Genomic DNA, 25,736 nt, shown 5'->3' on the forward strand with positions numbered 1-25,736 from the left:
GCCCCTCAGCATTGTGTGAGCAGCGACAGATGTTCACCATAATTCATCACGTGTGTGTCTGACCCTCCTTTTAGAGAAATTGTTACAATGTCTGATCTAACATGATGCAACCTAATGTCTACACAGATCTATTTTGGTCTGCTGTGCAGCAGTATGTGCAGGAGTTATCCTGTTAAAGTTGTTGTCAGGGTCTCTTGTCTAGATTAGTGTAAGGAAACGATTTTTAAACTAATATTTCCTGCATACACACTGTAATGGCATATTACTAAGTAAAATATTTTTAAATTACTTCATATAAACCTATACAGGCTCTGTCTGCAAGATTTTAAAGACTCAGTGCAGCTCTGCTGAGTAGGCAGTAACAGGAAACGTCTGTTTCCGTTCACATAATTTATTTTATCAGTTACATCAAAATGCAAACTTATGGCCAAATGAAACAAACCGACGCCTTGTTGCGCAACACTGTGTTTCAGCTTTTGTTTTCGAGTGGGTTTGAGTTTGCTGCGACTCCACTGCGCGCCGATGAGTAGAGTCAAATCCACCTGAGAGAGCAGACAGAGCCCGGAAGTCACACGTGTGAGCCTTTAAAAATAAAAGCACAATGTTGGTCAAGGAAGAAAGTTGAGATTCTCTAGTTAGAAAAATATTGCTTATCAGACGGTGACGGTTTAAGTTCTATTATTTTCAGTTATGTGTGTGCCATAAAGTCTATGATGTGTGTGTTAAATGTAAAATTACACAAACAAACAATAAACAAAAAAAAGAATGAGCAAAGAAAGAATGAAAGAAAAAAACGGGGATTTTTTATTTTATTTTTTATGAACGTTTAACTCATCGTTGTGGTTTAGCTAAGTCAATAGGCTGAAGTGATTCATTTCACTCTGTCCTGTATGACATTAAAAACACCATGGCTACACAACAGTAGCCTAGGCAACACAATGAAAAAACTGGTAACATGAACAGAACTACAAAATATATAACAACGGGATATATTTAGCGCAAATATCTGCTTAGACTTGGAGTGAAACTCGTAACAGACCCTGACGTCGCATTTGAAGCGTTTTGTTTTGGAAATCATCGATGGGAAGTTCTCTCATTTTGTACACCGGCGAGTTTGACAGTGGTAAAACGAGCCGAGTCTACCAGGCAGGACTTTATAGGATGGGAACAGACGAGTATGCCCTAGTGTTTCCAGCTCCTGGCAGTTTATTGCGTTGGAACAGACACACAGAGGGATCTGCGGAGCTCATGTAGACCAGCCGGCAGGATAACCACCGGGACACAGCGGCGCTGCGGGGGTCTGGAAAAATGGGAGCGGTGAAGTGAAAAACGTCCGAAAAGCGCACAGTCTGGATGAAAGGCACCAAAGTAAGTTACTCGGAACACCGGCTGACGAGAAAGTCATCAAAGTAGGAGAGTTTTTATTCTTTTATTTCTCATTTCTGTCTGTCAGAAGCTGTCTGTGAAAACCTCGTCTGTCAGCGGTGTAGTTTCGGACAGAGGAACTCTGTGGTCAGATCAGATTTCACGTTTGCCTCTGTGTTTAAGAAACCGCCCCTGGTGTCCCGACTGAACTGACCAGGCTCTTTTGTGTCGTTACCGCAAATTATTCAGACACAGAGAAAAAAACTGTGAGAAAACTTCTGTGAATGATGCGCGCAGAGGTGACATGTGGAGCAATGATTGACAGCTGAAAGGGGCGGGGTTGAAATTGATGGGGTTATTAACGGTACTTTGACTTACACATGTGATAACCGTTTTGAGTGTTTTATCCGAAAAGGCCACACTGGAGGTCTCTGCTCTCAGTGGTTTGCCACGTACGGCTGCAGGAAATTTGATCTGCAGAGGTGCCCATGCGGAGTCTGTACACCCGCCCCTTATGTTTACTTCCCAGGGCATGGCATGGTTGTTCACTCTGTTGTAATGCAGAGGGGGCAGCGACAAATTTGTCACAGTTTTCAGTCATTTTTTATGACACAGAGGGGAAAAGAGGCCGGGAAATTGACATTTAAAGCCAGAAAGAAGAGCTTTGTTTGGGATATCCGCTGGAAGAAGTAGATCTTTTTCTTCAGTATAACTGGTAATGCACCAATGTAAAACTACTGTTACTGTTAAGTAAAAGTCCTGCACTCAAAATATTATTTAAGTAGTACAGAGGTATTGTCAGCTATAGATAGCCTACTTAAATTTTCAATGGTAAAAGTATGTGCAGCAGAATAACCCTTTTTTGTGTTATATAATTATATTTTATATTATTTGAGTATTGTTACAGGTAGATTACTGTGTAAGCAGCATTTTCATGTTGTAGCATGTTGAAGGTAAAGCTACTGATAAGTATACTGGTTTCATCTATAACAATGCATCATACTTTAGAAACTGATCATAGATGTTTTAAAAGTAAAATGTTAACTGAAGCTGTCACATACATGTTGTGGAGTAAAAAGTATAATTCCCTCTCAAATGTAGTGGAGTAGTACTAGAGTAAATGTACTTAGTTCATCATCACTGGTTTTCAATACAAACATATGTATCACCTCTGGTAAGTTATACTAATTTTAATATCAGCTTCAGCATTTTTCTGTCAAATAAAGAACATATTCACCAGTATATTGACATTATTTGATATTATCCATACAGCCTACAGTGAAGTTAACCTATTACACTAGACTTTCACATTGACAGAAATGGTAATTATATTCAAGCCATACTGTGTGGCTTCACCTCTTATAAATCTTTCATCACTTCTTTCTGAAACACTGTCTCTTCCAGCCTTGCTAAAATGTGCTTTGATGGATTTGATCAATCTCTGTTCTTGTGAATGTTTTTATTCACCATAACTGTAGGCGTCCCATTGCTGCCTAATTGTTTTAAAACACTTAAGTACCATCTATTTAATATAAACTCACTGCCTCCTCCTCAGTGTCATGCATTAATTTAGCTTAAAAGGATTAGCGTGGCATCCATCTTCTAATTACACAGTTTTCAGCCTTCAACTTGAAGATTAAATTGGGAAAGAGCGGCCTCAATGACATTAGGAACACATCAGTGCGCTAGAGGATACTAAACGAATTGAGGGCTAGATGGGGTTATAGATACATATAGATGTGTTAAATGAGAGAGCTAAGAGGATATTATGTTAGGGATATTCACTTTTGTCTTTTACTTTATGTGTTTCTTACTTTTCACTGTCAACAAATCCAGCTCGACAAAATCTCTTGAGATAAGTGTATTGCTTGTAGGCAATAAAAGTGGTGCTTTTATATTGGGTTTTGACATGCTAAGTGATTGCGTTTACACTGATAACACTCGATGGTAATTGGATTATCACATTGTTTAAGTTTTGCAGAAGTCTGAGTGTAGTTCAGAGGTGATAAGTCATAATTTTGTGAAAATCGTGCCATAAAAATAATCGCTGCTGTATGCCTTAGGTGTAGGTTGGTAAATAAATACATAAATAAACAACTAACGACTGATGATCCTCAGAGGGCAGGGGAGGTTGTTGTTCTGCTCTCCCAGGATAAATAGGTGTGAAAAGACCTCCGAAAGTGAGAAGGTGTCGGGGTGTGATTTCACAGGCTTTTGCCAATTGTCCACTCTGGGGGGTTCACAGCTCTTAACTGCCGTTGCCATTGGATAATTGCAGTAGTTAGAATGTGGCTGATTTGAAGGCAGCAGCAGCAGTTTGCCGTTAGCTGAGATTTATTGGCGAGAGGTTCAGAGGAACACCTGGTGCAGAAAGTTCACAGTCCTCGCTGAAGCAACAGATGGAGCCAAGGATGCAGGAGGGGAAGAAGGGACAGATGAACGTGGCTGCAAAACCACACAGAGGTGATGAGCTGCTGAAGACCACGTAGTTTGTAGGAGGCAGTTTTCATGAGGTGAAACACAACTTGCAATTGCAGAGAGGGCTTACTATCATTTTTTGTGACAGCCAATGATGTAATATATATACACAATATAAGAGTTTAGCGGTTGCTTTAAAACCTGAAGGTGCTGAGTTAATCCACACAACACTATGCATGACATCAGTACATTCATCAAGTTTCCCCTCTGCCCTTTATGTTGCTCATTCCATGGGTGGACTATTGAGCTTTTGAAGAGCTCAACCAGAAAAAAATCTTGTTAAATTTTGTTCAGTGAGTGAAAGATTTGTGAACTCAGCTTAATTTGACGCTCATAAAACTCGCCCATTCCTGTTTGGTCAAAACCTGCAGCTGGAGGGATTCTGGCCTTCATGAAAACACTGGTGTAAAATACTAACTCATCTTTTGCTTGTTTTCTTTATGTAAAGTGGCCTAGGGTTTAGTTGAAAAAAATTTAGTACTATTTTTTAATATTAAAGTCATACCCTTTATATAGCAGAACAAAACAATAATGGACACAGGACACCAGAAACCTTGATAACACTAATTCACTAGACAGGGTGAGTGAAACACAACTGAAATCATTCAGTTGATTACATTTACTCCACACCATCAGTATTACAGTAAGAAGTTCAAGGGTTAAAACTAAAGAAACACTGCACAGAGGTGAGCAGCTCTGTCTAAGTAGACTTTGAGCCATGGTAATCAGCCTGCATATGTTGATCCAAAAGTATTATGCAGCTATGCAACCTCATCATCTTACATAAGCTAGGATAAACAACCTTAACCCATGTTAGATATACCTGTTAACAGCCTTAACCCGAATCACTGTGTGTGACTTAACTGCAGACCATAAAAGACAGAGTCAGAATTTAACACCAATCAAAAGATCAGAGAGCATTGTTATCGTACTGCTTTTTGCAAGAATTAACTAATATGCATATAGGAAAAGCCGAACTTGCTCATGAAAAATACTTGTTTTTTTGATTGAGCATTTTCCATAAATTCTGGACAAAAGGTGGCCTCAGTGACAGATTAGACACTGATGTAAATTTTAAATGCATTGTGAGGTTGTAATTTAATTTCTCATGCAGCTGTAATGCTGTGAAAGGTTTTATCTTGATTGCGTGCTTTTCTGTGTCATGACAGGGTGACTTTACCATGACTGTTCATTTTTACCTATTGCACAACTCTTAACCTCTGGCCAGTATTCATACTTATTTGAGTGTTTGTGTGTGTGTACACATTGCTGAAGTTGAACAGTGTTGAACAGGGTGAGCTCTATTCAGCTTTCATTTACACATGACAGAGACACATAGAGGGACCTAACAACAGTTGAAAAAAAGGTATGAGAGGTTCTTCTCTGGTTTTAGATAAAGAATTTATTTTTATTCACTTAAAAATTAAACATTAGTGTGTATGTATTTTATTAAATCATTCATAATTTTTTTGAATATGCAGACTGTGTACTTATGTCGCATTTATATTGTTTCATTTTGGAGCTATAATTTCTACTGCCATTTCAGATGCAGTGGTATCATAGTATCAGACCATGTGGAAGTATAATTTTCAGAATGAGAAGTTATTTCTGAGGCTCACAGGAGATGCTCAGAGAGTGGACACGTTTCATTTTTCCTTTTTTAAAGTAGAGATATTTTAAGGGCCTTGATTTTCATTTTTACATCAATGCATAGTCACTGTAGTGAGTAAACTAAGAAATTGCAAATGAACTCTTTCATCAAAGAAATCGGGTCACACCCACTGGGAAACCAAGAAAGAAGGAATTTGAGGCTACTCCAGTTGCATGAAAAGTCTTTAAAGTCTTTTCCAGAAGATTAACAAATACCTTGAATACGACATTTGAACAATGACCTCTCTGCTCCTCGCTCCTCTAACTTCTAAAATCACAAACAAGGTGTTCTGATGTTGTCTGGGGCCAGTTTCACAAAGATATTTCAGACTGGTCTGTAGTGTTAGACCAGTCTTAATTTGGCTCATAGATCAGTCTAATGCAAGTAAGACTATTTCACAAAAAATAAAGACTGACTAATTTTAAGCCAAAGAAATTAGACACTTTACCCCCAGGCTAATTCAGGTCCAAGAGTAATGTTACCATGGTACCAATCAGTGACACCTGTGCTGGCCAGTAGCACTCTGGAGGCCAAATTGTAGCGTTTGTTGACATGTAATTTGCCGGTAGCTTGCATATAGCCTGTATCGTTACATCGTTAGCAGCTAGCTACCGGCTAGCATACCAAAACAACCGTCACAAAGTAAAACCTTTTTCTTTTGGCTGCTGTCATTAAAACAATCACTAGAGACATTGTTGGACTAATATTACCTGTGTTATCTTGGCTGTCATTGGCCTCTGTCTGTCCCTCTCGGGAGGCTGCTGTCAGCGCCAACGCTGGCCGGTGTGGAAGCCCCAGTCGCACCGCTGTTGACACCACATACTCCCCTCTCTCGTCCACCGTTTGTCCCCCCAAAACAGAAGCAACTGGCCACCGTATATCTTCACAATGTTCATTGTCGCTGCAATTTTTTTCCAAATCAGATTTTCTTCCTATTGTTACACTGTTCGCTGAATTTCCCAAGTAAAACGTCCTTTTAACTGTTGAATTCTTCCAGTAGACAAACATTTTCTGCTGGGGTAAACGGAGGTCAGCGGTTGAATGCGGTGATTTGGTCGGCCATTTTTTTTTATTTAGCAAAAAATCGGAATTTATCCAGAATTCATTTACCACAGTCGGATTTACTATAGTCAAGAATTAAACTGCTTTGTGCAACGGAAGACTTTAGATGTCTATCTGAAGTCTGACTATCTGATATATTTAAGCCACAGTCAAAGTGTATCTTTGTGAAACCAGCCCCAGGGCCTGATGATTGAGGCTGTTTCTTTGATGTTGATTGTTTACTGAAAGCTGATTAGAACATCCTATTGGATTCCATTAGAGAAAACTATCCAAACCATTAACGGGTGTGCCGTGGTTAAAAAGATTTCAATGCTAATAAAACATTTGTTCTCTCCCCAGGCATAATGTTACTCCTCCTGTGTTTTGGCCTGTTGCTGCTGGCGGGTGTCCAGGCCAGCACTGTTAAGAACTGCCACCCTGGTTGCCGCTGTGAGGTGGAAAGCTTTGGCCTGTTTGACAGCTTTAGCTTGACCAGGGTGGACTGTCGCGGGTTGGGACCCAGCACCAACATGCCCATTCCCATCCCACTGGACACTGCCCACCTGGACTTGTCCTCCATTGCCATGGGACCGCTCAGTGACACCATGTTAGCTGGTCCAGGCTATACCACCCTCGTTAGCTTGGACCTCAGCAGCAACCATATTACGAAGGTCGGTGGTTCATGGAAGTCATGTATAAACCTTAAAACGAAGTAATACAACTAATAGAATATTCTGTCTCGTGCAAATTAAAAGTTGAGTATATAATGAAAATAAAGCACCCACTCTCAATTTAATAAACTTTGGGGTATTGCTGCTTCATTGTTACATGCTTGGACACAATTTGTGGCTAATGTTAGCGAATGTTAACTAACTTTTTAAGTTATGAAATTGTGTAACCAATGTTAATAAGTGTTACTGACAGTTGAGTGTTTTGGTTTACTCTCACCACTGTCATTTTCAACGTTTTTACTTGCAGCAGGCAGCGGTTTTCAGCACAAAAAACTATAAAAATACACTTATTTAAACCTGCTGCGCACCAAATGGCATACAGACAAAACTAGCAGCTAGCCAGTGCAGCATTTAGCAGCTAAACAAGCTAAATAGCCAGATATTTACCTCAGCAAGTGGTGGAGACAAGGACAGGGTTAAAATGAGAGTGAATATTGGACTTACATTTATCAACTAGACACAAACATGGCTACAACATAAGAGCTAATGTTTCTCTGTATATGCTGGATACGCGAATAGGAGGCTAACAAGTTGATAATGTGCCAGTTTTGTGTTCTTAGCTTCTTTTCGATCAATCAGTTATTGCAAGTTGTGTTGTTACATTTAGCATTTTACAGAGAAACATTTCAGTGGTTTTATCATGACAAAATAATCCATTAGCACACTCAAACCTCAGGCCTATGATATTATTATGCTAGCTACTACACACTAATGGCCAAGTGTGTTTTTTTAATGATATGAAGGGTTAGCTGGTCACTCCAAATCATGTTTGATGGATAAATTTGTGTGAACACCTCAGAGGGCAGGGTGAGTCATTCAAAATATTTTGAAGTTTTAAAAGAACAGAAAAGTGAGAATTTCTTTCAACTGCATTACGTGTTTTCTTTATTTTTCTCTTTGTCAATCACTTCCCCGCCTCCTCATTTTCAGATAAGCTCTAATGCTTTGTCCAAGCTGCGTTACCTGGAGACACTGGATCTGAGCCACAACAACCTGGTGAGCCTCTCCCCGAGCTGTTTCTCTGGCCTCCCTCTGGCTGAAGTTGACCTCAGCCACAACAGCTTCCAGGAGTTCGACATGGATGTGTTCACTACTAAAGTCAACGGTGAACCTGTCAGCGTGGATCTGTCTCATAACAAGCTCATGTCAGTTTCCACGACTTTGCATGGAAGAGCATTACACATTCAAAGCTTAAATCTGTCAGCAAACCGCCTGCTGAGTGTACCCGGGCTGGCAGGACTTCCGCTGAGGTACCTCAATCTGGATGGTAACCCCATCACGCAGATCAAGGTGGGAGCCTTTGCTCAGCTGAAAGATCTGGTTCATTTATCCATCAGCAGTCTCCATGAGCTTCAGGACATCGAGCCTTACAGCTTCAAGGGCCTCCAGAGCCTCCAGGTTCTGGATCTCTCCAGCAACCAAAAGCTGAAGACTCTGAGCCCTGCTGTTTTTAGTGGACTAGACTCCCTGCAAGAGCTGAATTTGTCAGGCTCGGGTGTGGCATCCTTGCCAAATAACATACTGACCCACCTGCCCAGTATTAAGAGTATTACACTGGGACGAAGCATCCACTGCTGGAGGACCCAGAAACAGGGACAGTTCCACCGGCAGCTGGGTCATGTCCAACACAACGAGGTTCTGAACTGTAACATGGAGGGCATCGCATTGTGAGACTGTGCCTGTGGACATGGACCACTCCTTACAATCCAGATGCCAGAGGTGTGCCTTATCTGCTTTGATATGCAAAACACTTTTTTGTGTAACTCTCACTCAGTTACCTCTGTTTCAAGGTGAAACATTGGAATATGTCTTGAAGGTTTAACGCAGCCTTCATGAACTTTTGACACAAATATCACAAATGCTGTACTGTTTAGAGACTCAATGGCAAAATGTACGGCATTTAACATAGCACAGAACAATTGCTTTTACATCCTAACATACAGTATAGTCTAATCTGGTAGAGAGTCTTTCATAAATTCAAAACTTAGTAAAAAAAGTAATGTTTGTACTTAGTGTACATAATTTAAAGTGGGACCATATTAACAGTTATTTGCACTTATTCCAGTTGCATTTTTTTTTTTAAATAATGCACTTACATGTGGCCGAAGTGTCATCCACTGTAGTACAAAACCTTCTGCTGACCACTAAGAATTTTCATTTGACTTTGAATGTGATGCTTTATGGAAATGATTAAAAGAATAGTTCCACAGTTTGGGAAATGCACATATTCGCTTTCTAGTTGAAAGTGAGTTGAGCAGATTGATACCACTCTTATATCTGTTTATTCAGTGTGAAACTACAACTAGCAACTGATTAGCTTAGCTTTGAACAAAGACTGGGGGCAGAGGGAAACACCTAGCCAGACTTTGTCTGAAGAACCTCTAAAGCTCACTAATGAACCACAACATGTTTTTATAGTTCATGTACAGATAAAAGAAATGTCTATTAATAAGATGGATTTGTTACCTTAAGACAGAAGTAGGCTAGCTGTTTCTCCCTTTTTCCAGTATTTATGCTAAGCTAAGCTAACTGGTTGTTTATAGCTTCATATTTACCATACAGGCATGAGGATGGTATCAAACTTCTTATCTAACTCTCGGCGAAAAAGCTAATTATTTATCAAGTGTGGTCTGGAAAAAGTAAAGACTTAAACACACTGTGATAAAGCTAGTTGGGTAAATATCTTTTTGTGTAACAACCACAAAATAAACATTGTATTACTTGAATTTGCTTCTACAAATATTAGCCTGAATCTGAAAACATGTCCAATGTATTTGGACAATTTCTCTTCATTATGACACTAAGTTTGGTGTACAGCCTTTGTAAATTAGGTGCATGCGTCCTTGGATATGGTGCTCACTGTTTCAGTGACAGCACACAACTTGATCAAACAAGCTGTGTCCATGTTGATGCAGAGTTTATTTTGACCTTCTGTCTCCAGTTCAACAAAACAGTTGGTTCAGAACAAATCTGAGACAACTTTCACATATTTAGTAATGAAGTGATGCCGCTATCTGTTGATGTTTAAACTCCCAGCTGCACTGTGCTGTCACCTGTAACCTTACTTTAGCATTTCTGTGGTATTTCTAAGAAGACGATCAGCCTCAAGACTGCACATTAAGGTTGTGAATGTCAGCTATTTGTAAAGGCTTTGGTGTCTTAGTTTTGAGATTTGAAAAGAAATGAACCTTTTTTCAAAAGCCAGATGAGCCCAGTCTTGGTGTAGAAGTTTATATATATTAACTATATTGTATATAACTTATATAACGTGTGTGTGTATATATATATGTATATATATATATATATATATACATATATATATATATGAATCATATATGTAATAAACTGACTATTCTCGCATGTGCTTTGAATGACTGCTGTTACTCATGTTCTGTGTGATGTAAGAATGGCAACAATGGTTTGGTGTGTCAGTGAAGGAGCATAAACACACATTAAAAACAAAACCAAACACAAGGAAAGATTGTGTCAGAGTCGACACTGTGTTTAACTTTTTGCTGAAAATACTATTTTTCAAAGCAGTCGTGATTTCTATGAACAGGACTGACTCATAGCAGGGTGTGACTCTACAGGACAAGAGGAAAGCTTAGATGTCTGCGGTTTCCTCACAACAGTTTCTTTACTTTTTACAACTTCGTAACATGCTGTATATAAAGCTTTTTTTTCTTTCTTTACTTGAAAGTGCCTGGATACACAGACTCATACACACACTTGTGGTCTTGAATGGCTCTTAATAAACACTAAAGTGGGCAGACACGTCAGGGTTTGGCAGGTTACCATGCTACACTGGGTTGGTAACCTGCCAAGGAGGTGACTGGGAGTGAGACGAGAAGAGAAAGGAGAAAGAGGGGGAATGAGCTGGGTTTCAGTCACGGTAGCTTACTGATCTCCTGTGTGTGTCTGGCAATGAGCGTTTGTCCCGTGAGACAGAGAAAACATTCACATTATACCCTCCTTTCTCTTAAACTCCAAGACACCCAGAAACAGCCAAAACCAAAGAAAAGGCTGACTAAAGCGAGGGGTTTTCACAGATTGCATCAGAGTTGGACTGTACATGTCACACCCTGAAAACTGAGCTTGACAATATAGAGGATCACTGGTAGTTCTTTCAACAAGCTCAAATTCCCCCAGTTATCCTGTGTTTGGGTCTATTTAAGCCTGTGCATGTGTGAATGTGACTCTATTCTCTTCGAGCTGGTGGGAGGCTGCTTGAGAGCCCCATTGGATTTGACCCCGTTGCAGAAAACACTTCCAGATGTTGGTGCTTTTTGGTCCATCTCCTGAAGAGTTGGCATGTTGAGACCTAAGGAACCAAACATCCATCAGAAACTGTCCCGCCTGCGTTCAGTAGCACTGGGATAAACGCTCACTACAACACTGTGAAATCGCAAAGACATTCAGGGAATGCAACAGCACAACAAATCAGGTTAAACATCAAAAGTGAGAACATTTTTTTTTTCACTTTGGTCCCACTGTTGTAGCTCTTCATGTATGAGCATAAAGTCCAGCTTGAGTTCAGATTGTTTGAAGTGAAATAAAATGTTAACGGACATGAGATGTGACAGAAATTTCAGCGTTAATCAGAACAAGGACTTCATCAGAAAGCTACACTGAAAGAAGATCAGGTCACATGTCTATTTACATTTCAGTTTGCTCCTAACAATGTCCCTCTGTCTAGTCTGGGACGAGCACAGATGTGTTGAAAAACAGCACAAATGTGTTGCAATGCAATCTGTATGAAACATCATAGACTAGCTGGCTTAGAGAAAAATGAGGTTCTGTAGACTCTAACCAGAGAAAACCCACAAGTTCAAGGGCACTTGTTTTGATTTTTAACAGCAAGCGAAGGTGAAAAAGTTTCTCAAAGCACTGGAAATCGATAGAGCAGTTGAAAGAAATGCTGACATCTCAGTTTGATGCAGAAAAACAAACCCTGATGAACCCACGATGCAGCGCAGTGACATTTAATTAGAGTATGGTTAACTTTTGACACTACAAAAAAAAAAGAAAGTTCATTTCCCCTCAAAGTGAAGAAAAAACAGACAATGTAAAAGCTTGTTTTTGTGGTTTGAAGTAAAGTCATCACACAAATATAGTGCCTTTAAATATCCGTCAGTCACTGGAAGCGGAGGCAGTAATCATGAGAACAAGAGACCTTTTTTCAGGTTGCTCTCTGTAGATGAAGTTGAAACTGGGTCAACAGAAACTTTGAGTGAGTGAGCCGTGTTTTCAGTCACGTTGCTGATGTCTGAAAAAAAAAACAACAAAAAATCAGAAACAAATAAGTATTTGTAGGTGTGAGTTATGTGCAAATATTTGTGGTGTTATTGCTTCTAAACTAACAGCAGTTCACATTAATCCAAGTTTGAACAAGATTCAACAAGATTTATTACTTGACTCAGCGTTTACCGAAGAAAAACTGACTTTATCTTCCTGTTTTTCTTGTTCTTATGTTGCTTTTCAAAACAGACCGGCAGCGGAGAGATGATTTTAAACATCACCCATAATCTTTAGTTTTGAGAACAACTTAATTTAGGCGTGCTGTTTGCATTACGGTGGTGTGGGACATGTGGGTGAAGTAATCAAAAGGTAATCACTTGCTTCTCTGCAGTGGTCTGGCTCTGAGACGTAATTACTTCAAAGCAGACGGAAGCTTTGAACTGTGTATAATTAATTCAGGCAAGCAGAACCAGGGTGTCTTTATTAAGTGCTCTGTTCTTGCTTGAACAACTATCAAACTAATGTAATTTGACCTTCCCGCATAGATCCTCTGGAGGATCAGGCTATCCAAGCAGCTAATACACTTTGCTTCAACAATGAGCCCATATTGCTCCAAACACTGCAAGGTTTTACTTTTTGTCCCCGGTGAAACCCATAATTTGTGCTTTTAGAAGCAAGTTTCTGTTAATATGTTTACAGAAAGCACAACAATGCCATACAGTGGTACAAACTTCAACAGATTTTTAGTGGCCCTCAGGAAAAACAAGCAAATCTTTGTGGACTGTGACAAGTTGAGCTGATCTTTTGTTTGTCTGAAAAACAAAAACCTCTGTGCTGAGCGGCAGCACGCTGACACAGTGCCTTGGTGTCTATTGTCACGGTGGCACGACAAGCCAGAGGGCATTCAGGGCATTAATACGTCAATAGCACTGTTGTCAGGTGAAAACACAATAAAAATAAATCCATATAGGGACATTATCATATAACAGTTTGGGGAAAAATATAATATCTATATTATAGATATTATATTTTTAAAGTATAAACAAACCATCAGGCTCTCAATGAAAGCCTTGCTTACCTGTCTTTACAAAGTGCCAATATTTGTTTAAAGCTTGTGCAACTGAGTTCATGAGATGAGGTGGTTTTTAAATGGTAAAGCCGCAATTCTGGGATCAAATAGCTGAAGTTGTGACATGTCGTAAACATGATCTAATCTCAAAATGCTGCTGCAAGGGTCGCTGTCACTCCACAGAGATAAAATCAGCTACTGAGTCACTTTTATGACTGTGCTCTGGGTCATATCTGGTCTGATTTACCTAAACTTACAGGCCAACACTGAACAGATCCTGATTTTCTCCACATTCCAGCAGAGACTGTGCCTTTTCAGTGAAGCATAAACACCACAACTTCAGTTTGTTTTTTCTATTCTGCTCTGGGAAGAGGAAGAGAGGAAGAATGGCAACTGGCAGATGAGACAAGGCAGCCAGCACACTGAAGGCATCAGTGCGATTAAGGTGGAAGATAAGCTGAACAGATACAGGAGGATGGTATTTGCCACTATCATGAGCACACAGCAAAAAGCACATTCATCAGCACCTTTAAAACAAGGTGAACAAGACTCCTATCTGACCTGCAGTCTAACACCATCCACCACTTAAATTAGCAATTTAAACTTTTCCTCAAAATAGGTGAAGGGAAGACAGCTTTCAATTGGTGTTTCGTAAACCTTGCTGCCTGCTCACACTCAGTATAATCAGTGTAGAAACAGTGTTGCTTCACCACGTCTCATATTGGTGATCCGAGGAGGGAGTTTCCCAGAGGAAAAGGGGATATATCCTGATTCTGCTGCCCTCTCTGTCGTTCTCCTCCATCTGGTTTCCATCAGGAGCTGCTGGGCTGGACCATGTGAAGGTTTTCCTCTAAGGATACCACCTTTTTTCCAGTGCCATTTTTCACTGACCTGTTTCAACTGTCTATACTCGCTCCACATTTTTATAAACGTCAACCTGCCATTGTGCTTAAACGGGGGCAAATAAAGTGATTAAACACAAAATCATAATAGAAAAATTAGGAAAAATAAGAGCTGGATAAAAACATTATGGTTATTTTTTTATAGCTTCGGGGAGCTCACTCCAGTCTAGGAGCACTCATTAGTCAATGCACACCCACCGTATCTTGAGTCTTGGCTGAAGGATCAAACTCTTCTGCTCACAGAGCAGGGAATGCTCTGTAATGTAGCTGAAACACTGACTTGACTGTAATTCAAACGTCAGCAAACTCAGCATCAGCTCACGACCTTGTAACTGGTGGAAAGACATTAAAATTCAGGGTTCACGATCTTTGCATTTGGCAAGAGCTCAAATCCTCCTTGCTACATTTTGAATGAGTTGAAAGAGTTGGTTATGGTAAGCACTCCTGCCCGTCACAGGAACAGGGAAAGGTGCATGACTATGAGTGGAATAAGATTAAAAAAACAAAAATCCCCCCAAAAAATATGACCTCTAAATCCACATAGGCTAAAAGTAATTTAATTTTTTATGTTTCTCAGTTGCAGTGCTCTACAAAAGTCAAAAGTCAAGTCAATACTGAAAGTTGCTCTATTTCTGCAAAAACCACTGAGGAGAAAGAGCATGCCAGTAGTAACTGTTTACAGACCAGAGACTGTCTTGTTCACCTTTCCCGTACAGAAGACAAAGTTATCCTGACACTAAAATAAACATTTATTAGAAAAGCTTGAAATATGACTGCAGTCTAAGAGCTACAGCTCTTTAACACTGACATCATTAATACAGCTTTACTCTCCACGCTTCTTTTATTGATAACAATTCACTTAATTTACAAAGGTCTACAGACAAATACAGTTTATGTTAAATTGCTAAACTAATGAGCTCACAGACCGAACAAGCCAACGGTCACTGACCAGAAGCTTACCTTGCTCAGGATCTTTCTGTCCATAGTAAAAACGAAGTTATCCTGGCACTAAACATTCATTAGAAAAAGCTTCAACTTTCTCTCATGCAACAAACATGCATCTCTAAACATCACAAACATCTCCGTAAAGTTACTGGAGTTTCAACTGAGCCTGTTAGCCTGTTGTTTAAACTTCTTCATCAGGTCTCCCTTCTCTTTTTCAGTTGCTCTCTGCAAAATTACAATTCACACTCACACATTCAAAGGATAGAAAGCAGAGAAAATGTGTTGTATTATTTCTGAGACATGCAAATGACCTGATAATCTTACTTTAATTGAAAAAAGGACTAATGTAGAAGGCATCTTACTCCCAGATAAATCATCTGTGTTTCTCTAAACTGGAGCTTAGACTTTCAAAGTCAACATCAGTGATGAACACACAGAATTTGTGACACAGCCCATACCACGCAGTACCTCGGAAATAAGCTAATGAGGTGACTGCTTCACTGCACTGTAATTACATCCACATGATTGGGCCTGTGGATTATGCTGCTTGGCTCAAGCTTCACTGTTTCCTAAACTTCAGCTAGAGATACTTTACTGACCTTTCAAAACCAGGCTGCTCACAGTACACAAATTCTTAATTTTCATGAAACATCCCACATATCCTTATACTTTCTTTTCAGATAAATTGGCCTTAAGCTGTTACAGGATGCTGGTGGACGAAGATATTCTGTGTAATGGCCCTTTATTAATATGATTAGTGCTTAGTCTGTTTGATGTCTGGTATGTTGAGATTTAATGTGGCCAGAGCCAAAGATTTTCCCCAACATTTGTTGTGCTAATGAAGCATACACTGATTTTTTTTTCTTCCCAAATTCAGGAACGGAGCCGCACACTCAATGGTTTAGAGACTGAAACCTGATCAGTGGAATATTTTCATGATGTGTTCTGTATGTACTATTACGTCACTTAACCTGTTCCATAATTACTGTGAGGATTTCTATGAATTCAGCAGTCAGGACCTTTATGTGCTCAAACAGTTGATAGGAGTGCACTCTAGTGAAAAAGGTAGGTAACTACAAGTCGCAGAGTTTTAAAGTTTCCTGTGTGTGTACTTTACTACACTATATTTACTACATAATATATAGTACATTATATTACTATTCTACACATTCTACTACAGACGTCCCAGACAAACAAACAAGAGGTTTGACTTAAAATATACAATATTGGTTCAAAATATGTAAGGTACACAGGCAGCTTCATTGTCCAAATCAATCACACACATTGCTTTAGTTTCACATATTTTTATTGAATAAATCATTTGTCAACACTTTTGAAAATACTGACACAGAAATTCACAGAAATGTTTCAGTGTTAAAATGACATCAGATGAAAAGGAGTATGTTTAAACAAAAATCAGGTTTAAGTAAGTGGATGTTTTGTGCACACTTGTAAAGTGTTCAGCGTAATGTTTGGCATAATCAATATATAAAAATATTGCATATGCTCTGCAGTGTTGAGGAAAATAAATTAAATGCTATCTTTGGAACAACCAAAAGTTAGTGACAACAACACAGCTCTTTAACACTGACATCATTAGTAGAGCTTTAGGCTCAACTCTACTTTCATTAATCTACAAAACAAAATCTAATGACAAATTCAGTTTATATTAAACTGCTAAGCTCTTTGTTGAAATACTAATATATTAGTGTGATAACAAGTCAAATAATGAGCTCACAGACCAGCCAAGCCATCTGTCACTGACAAGAAACTTAACTTGCTGAGGATCTTTCTGTCCATAGTGAAACTTGTGCAAATATAGAGTTGTAAAATAAATAGCAATAATCTAAGGAGTTATAGAAACGAAGAATTTTCCAGCATTCTGTGTCAAACATATTTCATGACCTACATGTGTCCAGCACTAGTGAAAATAAACATTTTTCTGATGTTGATCCATGTGTCCACTTCCCCGCTCATTCATCGGGCTGCATTTTCCATTGTCTCATTTTTACACCTCTGTATGTTTGTGTATATTTACTTTGTTGTCATTCGTCATATAGCCAGCTATAATTACACATATTTCTAAGCCATTTGCTGCCAGTCGGCGACCACCTCATCAGCAGTTGAGGATTGAGTTGGTCCTCAGGATGCGCATGACCTTCCTCGAGGTGTAACTGTATTCATACTGCAATTGCTCATGGAAGAAATACAAGTATCCTGAAAGAGAGCAGAGTGGGGGTAAGTGCTGTGAAAAAAAAAAATCCTCCTTTTGAATATTCATGAAAATATGGTATCAAAGGCTTCGTGTTACCATAGTGATAAGCAGCAGCGTCAACCTCATCATCCATTCCAGGAAAGTCTTCCTCAATGGTTCGTGGGTAACCACTGTCCATGGTTCCTGTCGCTTCATCGTAGCTGTGGGCGACAAATAACAGCAAGACATATTGATGAAACACAACATTACATCTGGCAAGAATCACTCAGGTGATCTTTGTTCACCAAGAATACTCTGTAGTGCAGAATTAAAGACTTTAAAACTTTAAAATAACTGAGATGTGTAGCATGCATTTCCGCGTACCTCCAATAATCCTCTTCGGTGAAGAGTAGAGTTTTGCCTGTGTCTCTGATGTAAACAGCTGCATCTACTTTCCTTACAGTCTTGGGAAGGCCAAGTTTGTGTATGTACTTAGGGTAACCGTCCACAATGTTATACCCATTCAAAGCCCACATTCGGATCCCTGAGGAAACACAGATCAGAGACCAAAGTCAAAATAGAATAAAATAACAACACATATAGAACATCCAATGGGACGACAGCAACATTAATAACCCACCACTGAATATGATGACGATATCCTTCTCTGGGTTCTCGTAAGCGGCGTCCACCTTGTTGGGGATGGAGGGCCATGTGGACTTGATCAGTGTCTGCTCAGGCTCCACCATCTGAGGATGGATACGCCAGTAGAATCTGCAACAAGGTGCAGCGTGTTAACAAAATATGGCACAATAAACAGATCTACAATCTCATAGTGCATTTACAGAGCTTTTTTTTTAGGGTGAGACTCAGAAGAAAGGAGATAAGTCCCAGAATCCATGGTGGAAAGTGATTATAGGTTTCCGGCCTAGTTTATGTATCATTTTTGTATGAACCGTCACGGGTCTTACCTGTCTTTGAAGATGATGGTCTCCCCTCTGAGCTCTGTGACAGCATCAAAACTCAAGCTTGGGTCACATTTGTTTGGTGCGTCAGGCTTTGGCTTCACTTTCCTTGGGTTGGGGTTCGGACCTGTGATAGAACATCTAGCATTAATACACTGTTCACAATAATATTTTCATGAAAAAAACATAAGGAAAATGTTTTAAAAAGCATTGTATTAATAGCTGTGATTTGACTCGTGACTTTCGGTTCTTGAGTTTCTAGTTAATCCTTAATCAAAACGCAAAATCATGTGTCTTCCCACCATAGAGAGCTTGGATGCCTTCAATGTCATCTTCAGACAGTGGGTAGCCTGTGGTGTATGTGTAGACGGGGTACATCAGGGCACCTGCGTTTGAGGAGTGGGACATACCGAGGGCGTGGCCCAACTCATGGGCTGCTACTACAAACAGGTTGTAAGCTGTAGAGAGAATAATTTCAATCAAAATATTGTTCAGTGGTAATCATCACACTGCAATATAGTGACTTATATTAAGCATTTGTGCATAATTCTCACAGGATGAATCTTTGGTCCAGTGCTCGTCCTCATCAAAGTGGGTGTCTCCTCCGATGCCTTGCCCTGGTGGGTAGGCATGAGCCAGCAGACCATCAGGTCCGTCAAAAGGGTTGTAGTCGCCATGCTCTGCAGAATACAAGGACAAAAAAATTGCTATATTGAAAGAATTTGAAAGAATTTGCACCATTATGCTTTCTCCTCAGAGCAAGCAATTATGTTTTTATGTCAAACAGAATAAAGGTTTAGAATTGTAGGTTTATCGTACCTTTTGATCCAAAGCTGATCATAATGTCAGCGTTGCCCACATGCAGCTTCTTGAAGGTCAGAGGGGTGACATCAGCCCAAACGTTCAGCGCATTGCGAATGGCTCTGTCTACATCAGACTTCTTCAGATCTGGTGTATAATTCAAAATCCTGAAACATGAGGGAAAAGAGGTCAAGGTAAGCAAGGGAATATGAAAAGTTCAGCTCCTTCTATATCCACAGTTATCATTTTAACGCGTACCTGAATGTGACATTGTTATTTTGCCATTTCAGGTGTCGAGGGAAGTGGTTGTACTCCCCAATATCAGGGACACCACATCTGGCCTGCTTCATCAGGTCCAAAGTGTTGTCATCCAGATTCCCAGTCACCTTCAGAGGCGGAGGAAGTGGAAAGAAAATATGTGTTACCACGGTTAGTAACAAACAGTGCCAACATTGTCAAGAGTTTTTATTAGCGGATTTAGTCCTCATCATATTCTTAGCCTGTGGTTTTCTTTGAAAATCATGGGTTGATTGTTTTGTTAATTTTAATATATTGTAGTAAACCTTTTGCACTTTAAGGTATATTTTTCCCACGGAAAGGCTTTCCAAAAATCACAAAAGAAACATACAGTTTTAGGGTAAGCAGATTTCCCCACTTGCACAAAGGGTGAACCACAAAACCAACAAAACCATGACTGTGGTGAGCTACTGACAAAAGATCAGCCCTGAAACCTAGAACTAAGTAATAATTACATATTTTCTGTATCTCACCTTGAGTTTGAAGAATCTCTGCATCTCCTTGATCTTGGTCTCAAAGGGGCTTGATGCCCCCTGTCTACCTTGGAGACCAGCTGGAAGACCATAGAAGCGACGGAGGTATTTCTATTTGAAAGAGAATAAAATGTTGTCAACTAAATCACATAGGGGCATGAAAAATTAAGACCACATCGCATTTTTTAACATCACATTTTAAGACAGTGGCCATTCTGAAGATCTTACCTCTGCTAAATTCTGGTTGTCTTTGTCCCCAGACGGCAGAGGGACAGCAGAGGAGTGAGCGACCAGCGCCAGCAGCAGCAAGGCTATCATTGTTGTTGTCTTTGTGTTGTCCAAACCAGTCATTGGCTTCAAGAACTTCTGAAGGGTATTTATAGTGTTTTGGGTCCCCTTTTTTTTTTTTTTTTTTTTTTTCAAAGGGTCCCAGTGATTCATGTAAAAGCACCTAGCCACTTCCTCCTTTGCCTGTGGAGAATGTGCTGGTATGTGTAAAACTACAGTGACTGTGGTTTGAGTGTACCCCTTTGAACCCACTTAAAAATGCTTTGATAAAGCATTTCACAATTTGCCTTGACTCAAGGAGTTTGCCAATAGATTTACTGAAAATGTTTATTAGGCAAAAAGTCTGTGAAGCCATTCCTGTGGGCAGAGACTTCCCTTTTTTGGCAGAAAATACTTTGGGATGAATACATCCCAAAGTCACATAATTAGTTATTATCTGTCCATCTTCTTCACTTTAAAAAAAAAAATAAATAAATGCCCCACTATTAAAAAGTAGGGAATTTTTGGAATACTTTTATACTGCTGCTGGTCTCATGATTGTCATTCTGTATCTTTTTATTTTAGGTGAAGACGTTTTAGGATACGTGACTAACAAACACACGTCAAAATAAAGAAAGGGGTGATGAAAACATGTAGGTTAAATGTTTTTTTGTAATGAGATTTACATATGACTGTATTATATGACTGTATTCAACATAATGTGAGCACTCTCATAAAGACAGACAGTGAATTGTTTCCATGCAAACAAATGCCCTGCATGCATTTTGTTTGGTAATAATTAAAACCAGCTCCTCCTGACTTACTGTAAGTGTTTTCCTATGTTTCCATTTCCAGTGATATGTGATTCAGATGTACCGGTGTTATAGGGAACTGTTGTCTGACAAACTGAATTACGATTAATTACAGCACAGAGTTTATATATATAGAAGCGCATAGATCACAAGATACATAGTAAGAGAGCTGTTTGATCATAAAAGTAACATTTAAATTGTTGATTTTTCTCCTATAGGTGAAGTCTGTCCGTTGGTCGGTCCACCACTTTGATCCGGGCTGGAATATCTCATTTATTGGACCTGAAATGAGGTGCAGATTTTCATGTTGCTCAGAGGATGAATCCTAATGATGTTTGTGCTAATTCTCTGACTTCTCATCTGGTGCCACGAGCAGTTAAGATGTTTTTACACATAGCTGTGTAGGTATCTGTTGGTCCCTGCAGACAAGGCAGGTAAAGACATGTCGTCTATTACTGCTTCTACTCCATCAGTGTCTGTGTGAGACAACAATGGTATATAATTATTAGCTCCTGTAACATCAGTGGAATTCCACATAGTGAAAAGAGGCTGGTCAATGACCTCTAGAAGTTATCCAGATAAAGGCATCGCTCACATATTTAGATACAGAAACACTCTTTTATAGATTCAAAGAATCCAGTTCTACTTAAATTGCTGCACTGATGACAATTAGGTGATGGCAAACATTTGACAGAATGATTTAACAGTGTCACAATTCCAGTCATTATCAAGATACTTTTGGAAAGTGTCTGCAATGCTGATGTTTTTTTTTCTAAGTATGACACTGTATGTCACGTTTTGCATTTACAGTAGGTACTATGCTGCCGCGCTGCCAGAGAAGACCAAATCTCATACATGGCATGATCACTAATCATCGGTGACATTTCATAATAAAGGAGCAATAGTTGTAGTGGCGGATATATACATATATATATATATATATATATATATATATATATGTGTGTGTGGAACATTTACTACCCTCTGATCAATTTAAAAAGTCAAATTGATCCCTCACTTTCCTTTTGATGTTAATTATTGTAGATAGTAAATGATGTTCAGAATTACACGGGTACTAATCAAACATCACAGATGTCGTGTTCATCTGCAGCCCATTAGTGATATCATGTGTATTGTGTAACAGACACTTGTGTCTAAACACTGCAGTATCCTGTGGAGACAAATATTTTTGGAGTAACATCATTGTGTAGACGGTGGTTAACAGGGTGATCCTGACTCATGCCTCGGGGAAGTTGACAGTTATGGGGATTTTTGCTGTTATTTTAAAATGCTCACCAACAAACACACACACACACAAACACGCACACACACACACACACACACACACACACACACACACACACACACAAATATTGGCAAACATAGACACTACTGATATGTGCTGTGACCCACTTCTTGTGGGCAAAGAGTTACAGTTCTTAAAAATCACGTTGTATCTATATTGTAGTGAAGACTCGAACCTGTAAAACGAGAGAGTCATCTCTGTGGCAAGTGTTTAGGAGATATCAGATTCAACTTGTGATGCTCAGCTTTACATCACCAGGCCTAGCTCAGCATCCATCAGCCTCAGCTGTAGGCCTACAGCTGGCTGGAGTAGAGCTTATTTAGTCACTCTTTCAGTGTGAACACATTACATACTAAAACCTTGGTTTGCCATTAAGGAGCAGCTCTGTCATGGAAAGTTGACAACAGAGAATTATGAGAGATAAGGGGAAAAAATAAATCTCAATATAGAGTTAATATAAACCTCTCTCTGGTCCCTTATCATCCTACATCGACCTTTCTCTGACACAACTGGGAAGTGGCTGATGCCTTTAGTGGCATGACTACGCTTCTTGGTGGTTTGTTGCCTTGCTTCTCGAGAAGCAAGGCAACAAAGCTCAGCACTTTGGTGATGTCCAACCCAAAGCCCGTTAGATTTTGTTATTGTTAATTCCACTGCTTGGAACTGGTGTGATGGACCAGCCCACTGCTTTTGTGACTTGGCAGGGATAGTACTCATATACTCTTTAAATTGTCACTGTTGGTCATAAACCTTTGGCATGGGATGTGTTATGGGTTTGTACAGACATGACCTGTGACCACTTCCCCGCTGTGTCAGTGAAAAGCTGATGCAGGACGAACTAGTTTCTTTCAGTTGGTTTACACTGTTGTTCTTTTTGCAATTCATAGCTGAATGTATTTGATTATTTATGAACTGCTGGTGAAGGTGCAGCTGTGCCATGTCTCAAACTACGTCAAATTATGATTGACAGTCGCCAACACTGAGATCAGCCTAATCTTACACAGGACCTGGTATTTATTGATCATGGAGCCCTGCAAAAAGTTATACATACAACAAACCAACTATAAATATGAACACACAGTCAGACTGAGCCTTAAACCAGGTGACCCTTCCTCTTCTTCCTCTGTGCAAAAACATCCATCTAATTATTTTCCATATGAAGTAGCTGGATGTTTCTTTGTTGTCTAGGTTCTCAGGCCAAGTTCATTCTTCATACGTCCCAACTTTAGAATGAGCACTGGATTAGAAAAAAAATTTGGGGTACTTTTTGTAGGTGTTTCAGTTTAGATGATGACAGGGAGGAATGTCGGGAGAAAAATCAGACATGGTCAGGCTGTTTCATTGTTTTGTGGAAAGCTAATTGTGCTGTATGAGCAGCAGGAGACCAGATGTCACACCCATATGAAAAGCCAACAGCTACTTTATGCTTAAACACATCTTTCGCTAAAGAAGATCCATTCATTAAACAGTTAAAACAATTGGTAAATACAACACAGTGCCTTTGGTTTTGTCGCACATCAGCAAAACTCAGCAACATGTGTCTGGATCTCCCCGCAGACCACAGTTAAACAAACACAGTGGGTGGGGCAGGGGCAGTACAAGTTTTACAAGTTTTTTTTTTTTTTTTTACAATTTGGTGATTTTTAGAGCCAGTCCAATCCAATTACTTTACATTTCTTTTACACGCAGATGATTCAGAAAGTAAGATTTAAGAATATTCTAACTCACATTGAACAGATTTACACTTGGGCAGGTATTGTAACCAACTTGTTCACATTCAGCTTTTTTGTGGTCTGATATTTTTGAGTTGAGTTAAGTTATATTTGTGTTTTCCTTGAATGTTTCTCTAATGTTTTTGTGTCTCTGGGCATGGTGATCCACTCTAATCCTCCTCCTGTCTGTATCAGCCAGCTCACCTGCTCCTCGTCATTTCATTAGCATGCAGTGACTAAACCCTGCTGCTCCAGTCAATCCATACCAGATCGTTCAGTCTATCAGTGTGGCAGAAACATTAAGGCCTCATTGTGTGTTTAATTCAAGATTTTTGCTTTTTCTTATATTGCCTTTTTTGACTTTATACCTTGTATCTCCTGTGCTTTGGGAATAAACCTCATCCTGCTATACCTGCATGCTGTGCAACATCTACCAGCCTTGCTTCACCTGCCACCAGCTTCTCTGCTGCTCATCAGTCTCTCTGGACAAAATCTGCCAAGTGATTGTAATGTGATGCAATGACAATGAACATGGCCAGTGAGCCATAATATGAATCAGCTAATGCCCACAGTAAAGGGAGGGGTTGGATTACGTGGGTGCCAGCAAGATCAGAAAAGGTACAGTACACAATTGAATCTGTATTTTAATTAAAAATGAAATATCAAAAAAGGGTTTCAATTAAAATGCTGAGCAACTGCTAAGATTCAAACCACAGTGAGTGCTGCGAGGTAAGATCAGACCCACTGAGCAGAATTTAGAAATGACGTACCGGAGAAATGCCACAGGAGGGCAGCAGAGACTCTTTGGAGTGGGAGCTCACAGATGGTTCTGGTCCATCATCAGAAGAGGCTGCAAAAATGACATTTTATTAGTTTTCCTCAAAAGAAAAGAGACAAAGAGAGAAGAAATGATCACAACAGAATTTTTTGCTATCGTCTTATCTGTTGCTATTAGACCATTTTGTGTTGATGGTACCCCCATTTAGCTTTTTGCTTCAACATCATGTGAGATGGCTTTGCCACAGAATGAGTCAAGTCTTACTTGCCATTGCTGGCTTATTGTGAAAGCTCTGAGGAACCAAACATTATCATATTGTCATAACTGAATATGTAGTTAGGTTACTGCTGTGAAAAGTATTCCTACATCCAAAATATAAACTGTAGAATTATAAATTGGCTTTTCAAAAGCTAGTCTAGAATTTACCACAGTTTTAACATCACTTAAATTATTTAATTAGCTTTTGCTTGTAGAAAAAGGAGACACTCCTTGAAAAATCAAAATGTTGCTTTGTTCCATTTATCTCAGGTCTGGTGCGTAGGGGGAGAGTAGGGAGGTGAAACTTTGCATTGCAGTCTGCCACAGTGACTTTATGATTCTGCCACTAGGGGAAGCCAAAGTCCGATATTTTCAAATTCTACACATAGTGGCTCTAAATTCACCATCATGTGTTTCAGTTTTGTTTGATTTATTGTTTAAGTGTCTGTTTTA

The 25,736-nt window shown here is 39.5% G+C and overlaps 2 protein-coding genes across 5 annotated transcripts; one reads left to right on the forward strand and one right to left on the reverse strand.

The window, feature by feature from the left end:
- Positions 1-1,102: 1,102 nt before the first annotated feature.
- On the forward strand, positions 1,103-10,736 carry tsku (tsukushi, small leucine rich proteoglycan). Of its 4 annotated transcripts, none has more exons than XM_022761253.1 (3): positions 1,103-1,368; positions 6,896-7,206; positions 8,197-10,736. In XM_022761253.1, exons 2-3 carry the CDS (start codon positions 6,901-6,903, stop codon positions 8,935-8,937), a joined length of 1,047 nt encoding a protein of 348 aa, XP_022616974.1. In that variant the 5' UTR covers positions 1,103-1,368; positions 6,896-6,900; the 3' UTR covers positions 8,938-10,736. The 4 variants fall into 4 exon arrangements, with proteins under 4 accessions (XP_022616974.1, XP_022616978.1, XP_022616977.1 ...); XM_022761257.1 differs by lacking the exon at positions 1,103-1,368 and adding an exon at positions 1,935-2,115; XM_022761256.1 differs by lacking the exon at positions 1,103-1,368 and adding an exon at positions 1,935-2,080.
- A 6,038-nt stretch (positions 10,737-16,774) lies between these two features.
- Positions 16,775-20,473, reverse strand: mmp13 (matrix metallopeptidase 13). Its single transcript, XM_022761204.1, has 11 exons — positions 20,379-20,473; positions 20,151-20,261; positions 19,639-19,766; positions 19,399-19,547; positions 19,134-19,259; positions 18,882-19,037; positions 18,586-18,706; positions 18,255-18,388; positions 17,999-18,158; positions 17,732-17,835; positions 16,775-17,637 (listed from the first exon to the last, which is right to left on the reverse strand). Exons 1-11 carry the CDS (start codon positions 20,466-20,468, stop codon positions 17,537-17,539), a joined length of 1,380 nt encoding a protein of 459 aa, XP_022616925.1. The 5' UTR covers positions 20,469-20,473; the 3' UTR covers positions 16,775-17,536.
- Between the last annotated feature and the right edge of the window lie 5,263 nt (positions 20,474-25,736).

This window comes from Seriola dumerili, unplaced genomic scaffold, assembly GCF_002260705.1.
Source record: "Seriola dumerili isolate Sdu_G_001 unplaced genomic scaffold, Sdu_1.0 BDQW01000391.1, whole genome shotgun sequence".
Lineage (NCBI taxonomy): Eukaryota > Metazoa > Chordata > Actinopteri > Carangiformes > Carangidae > Seriola > Seriola dumerili.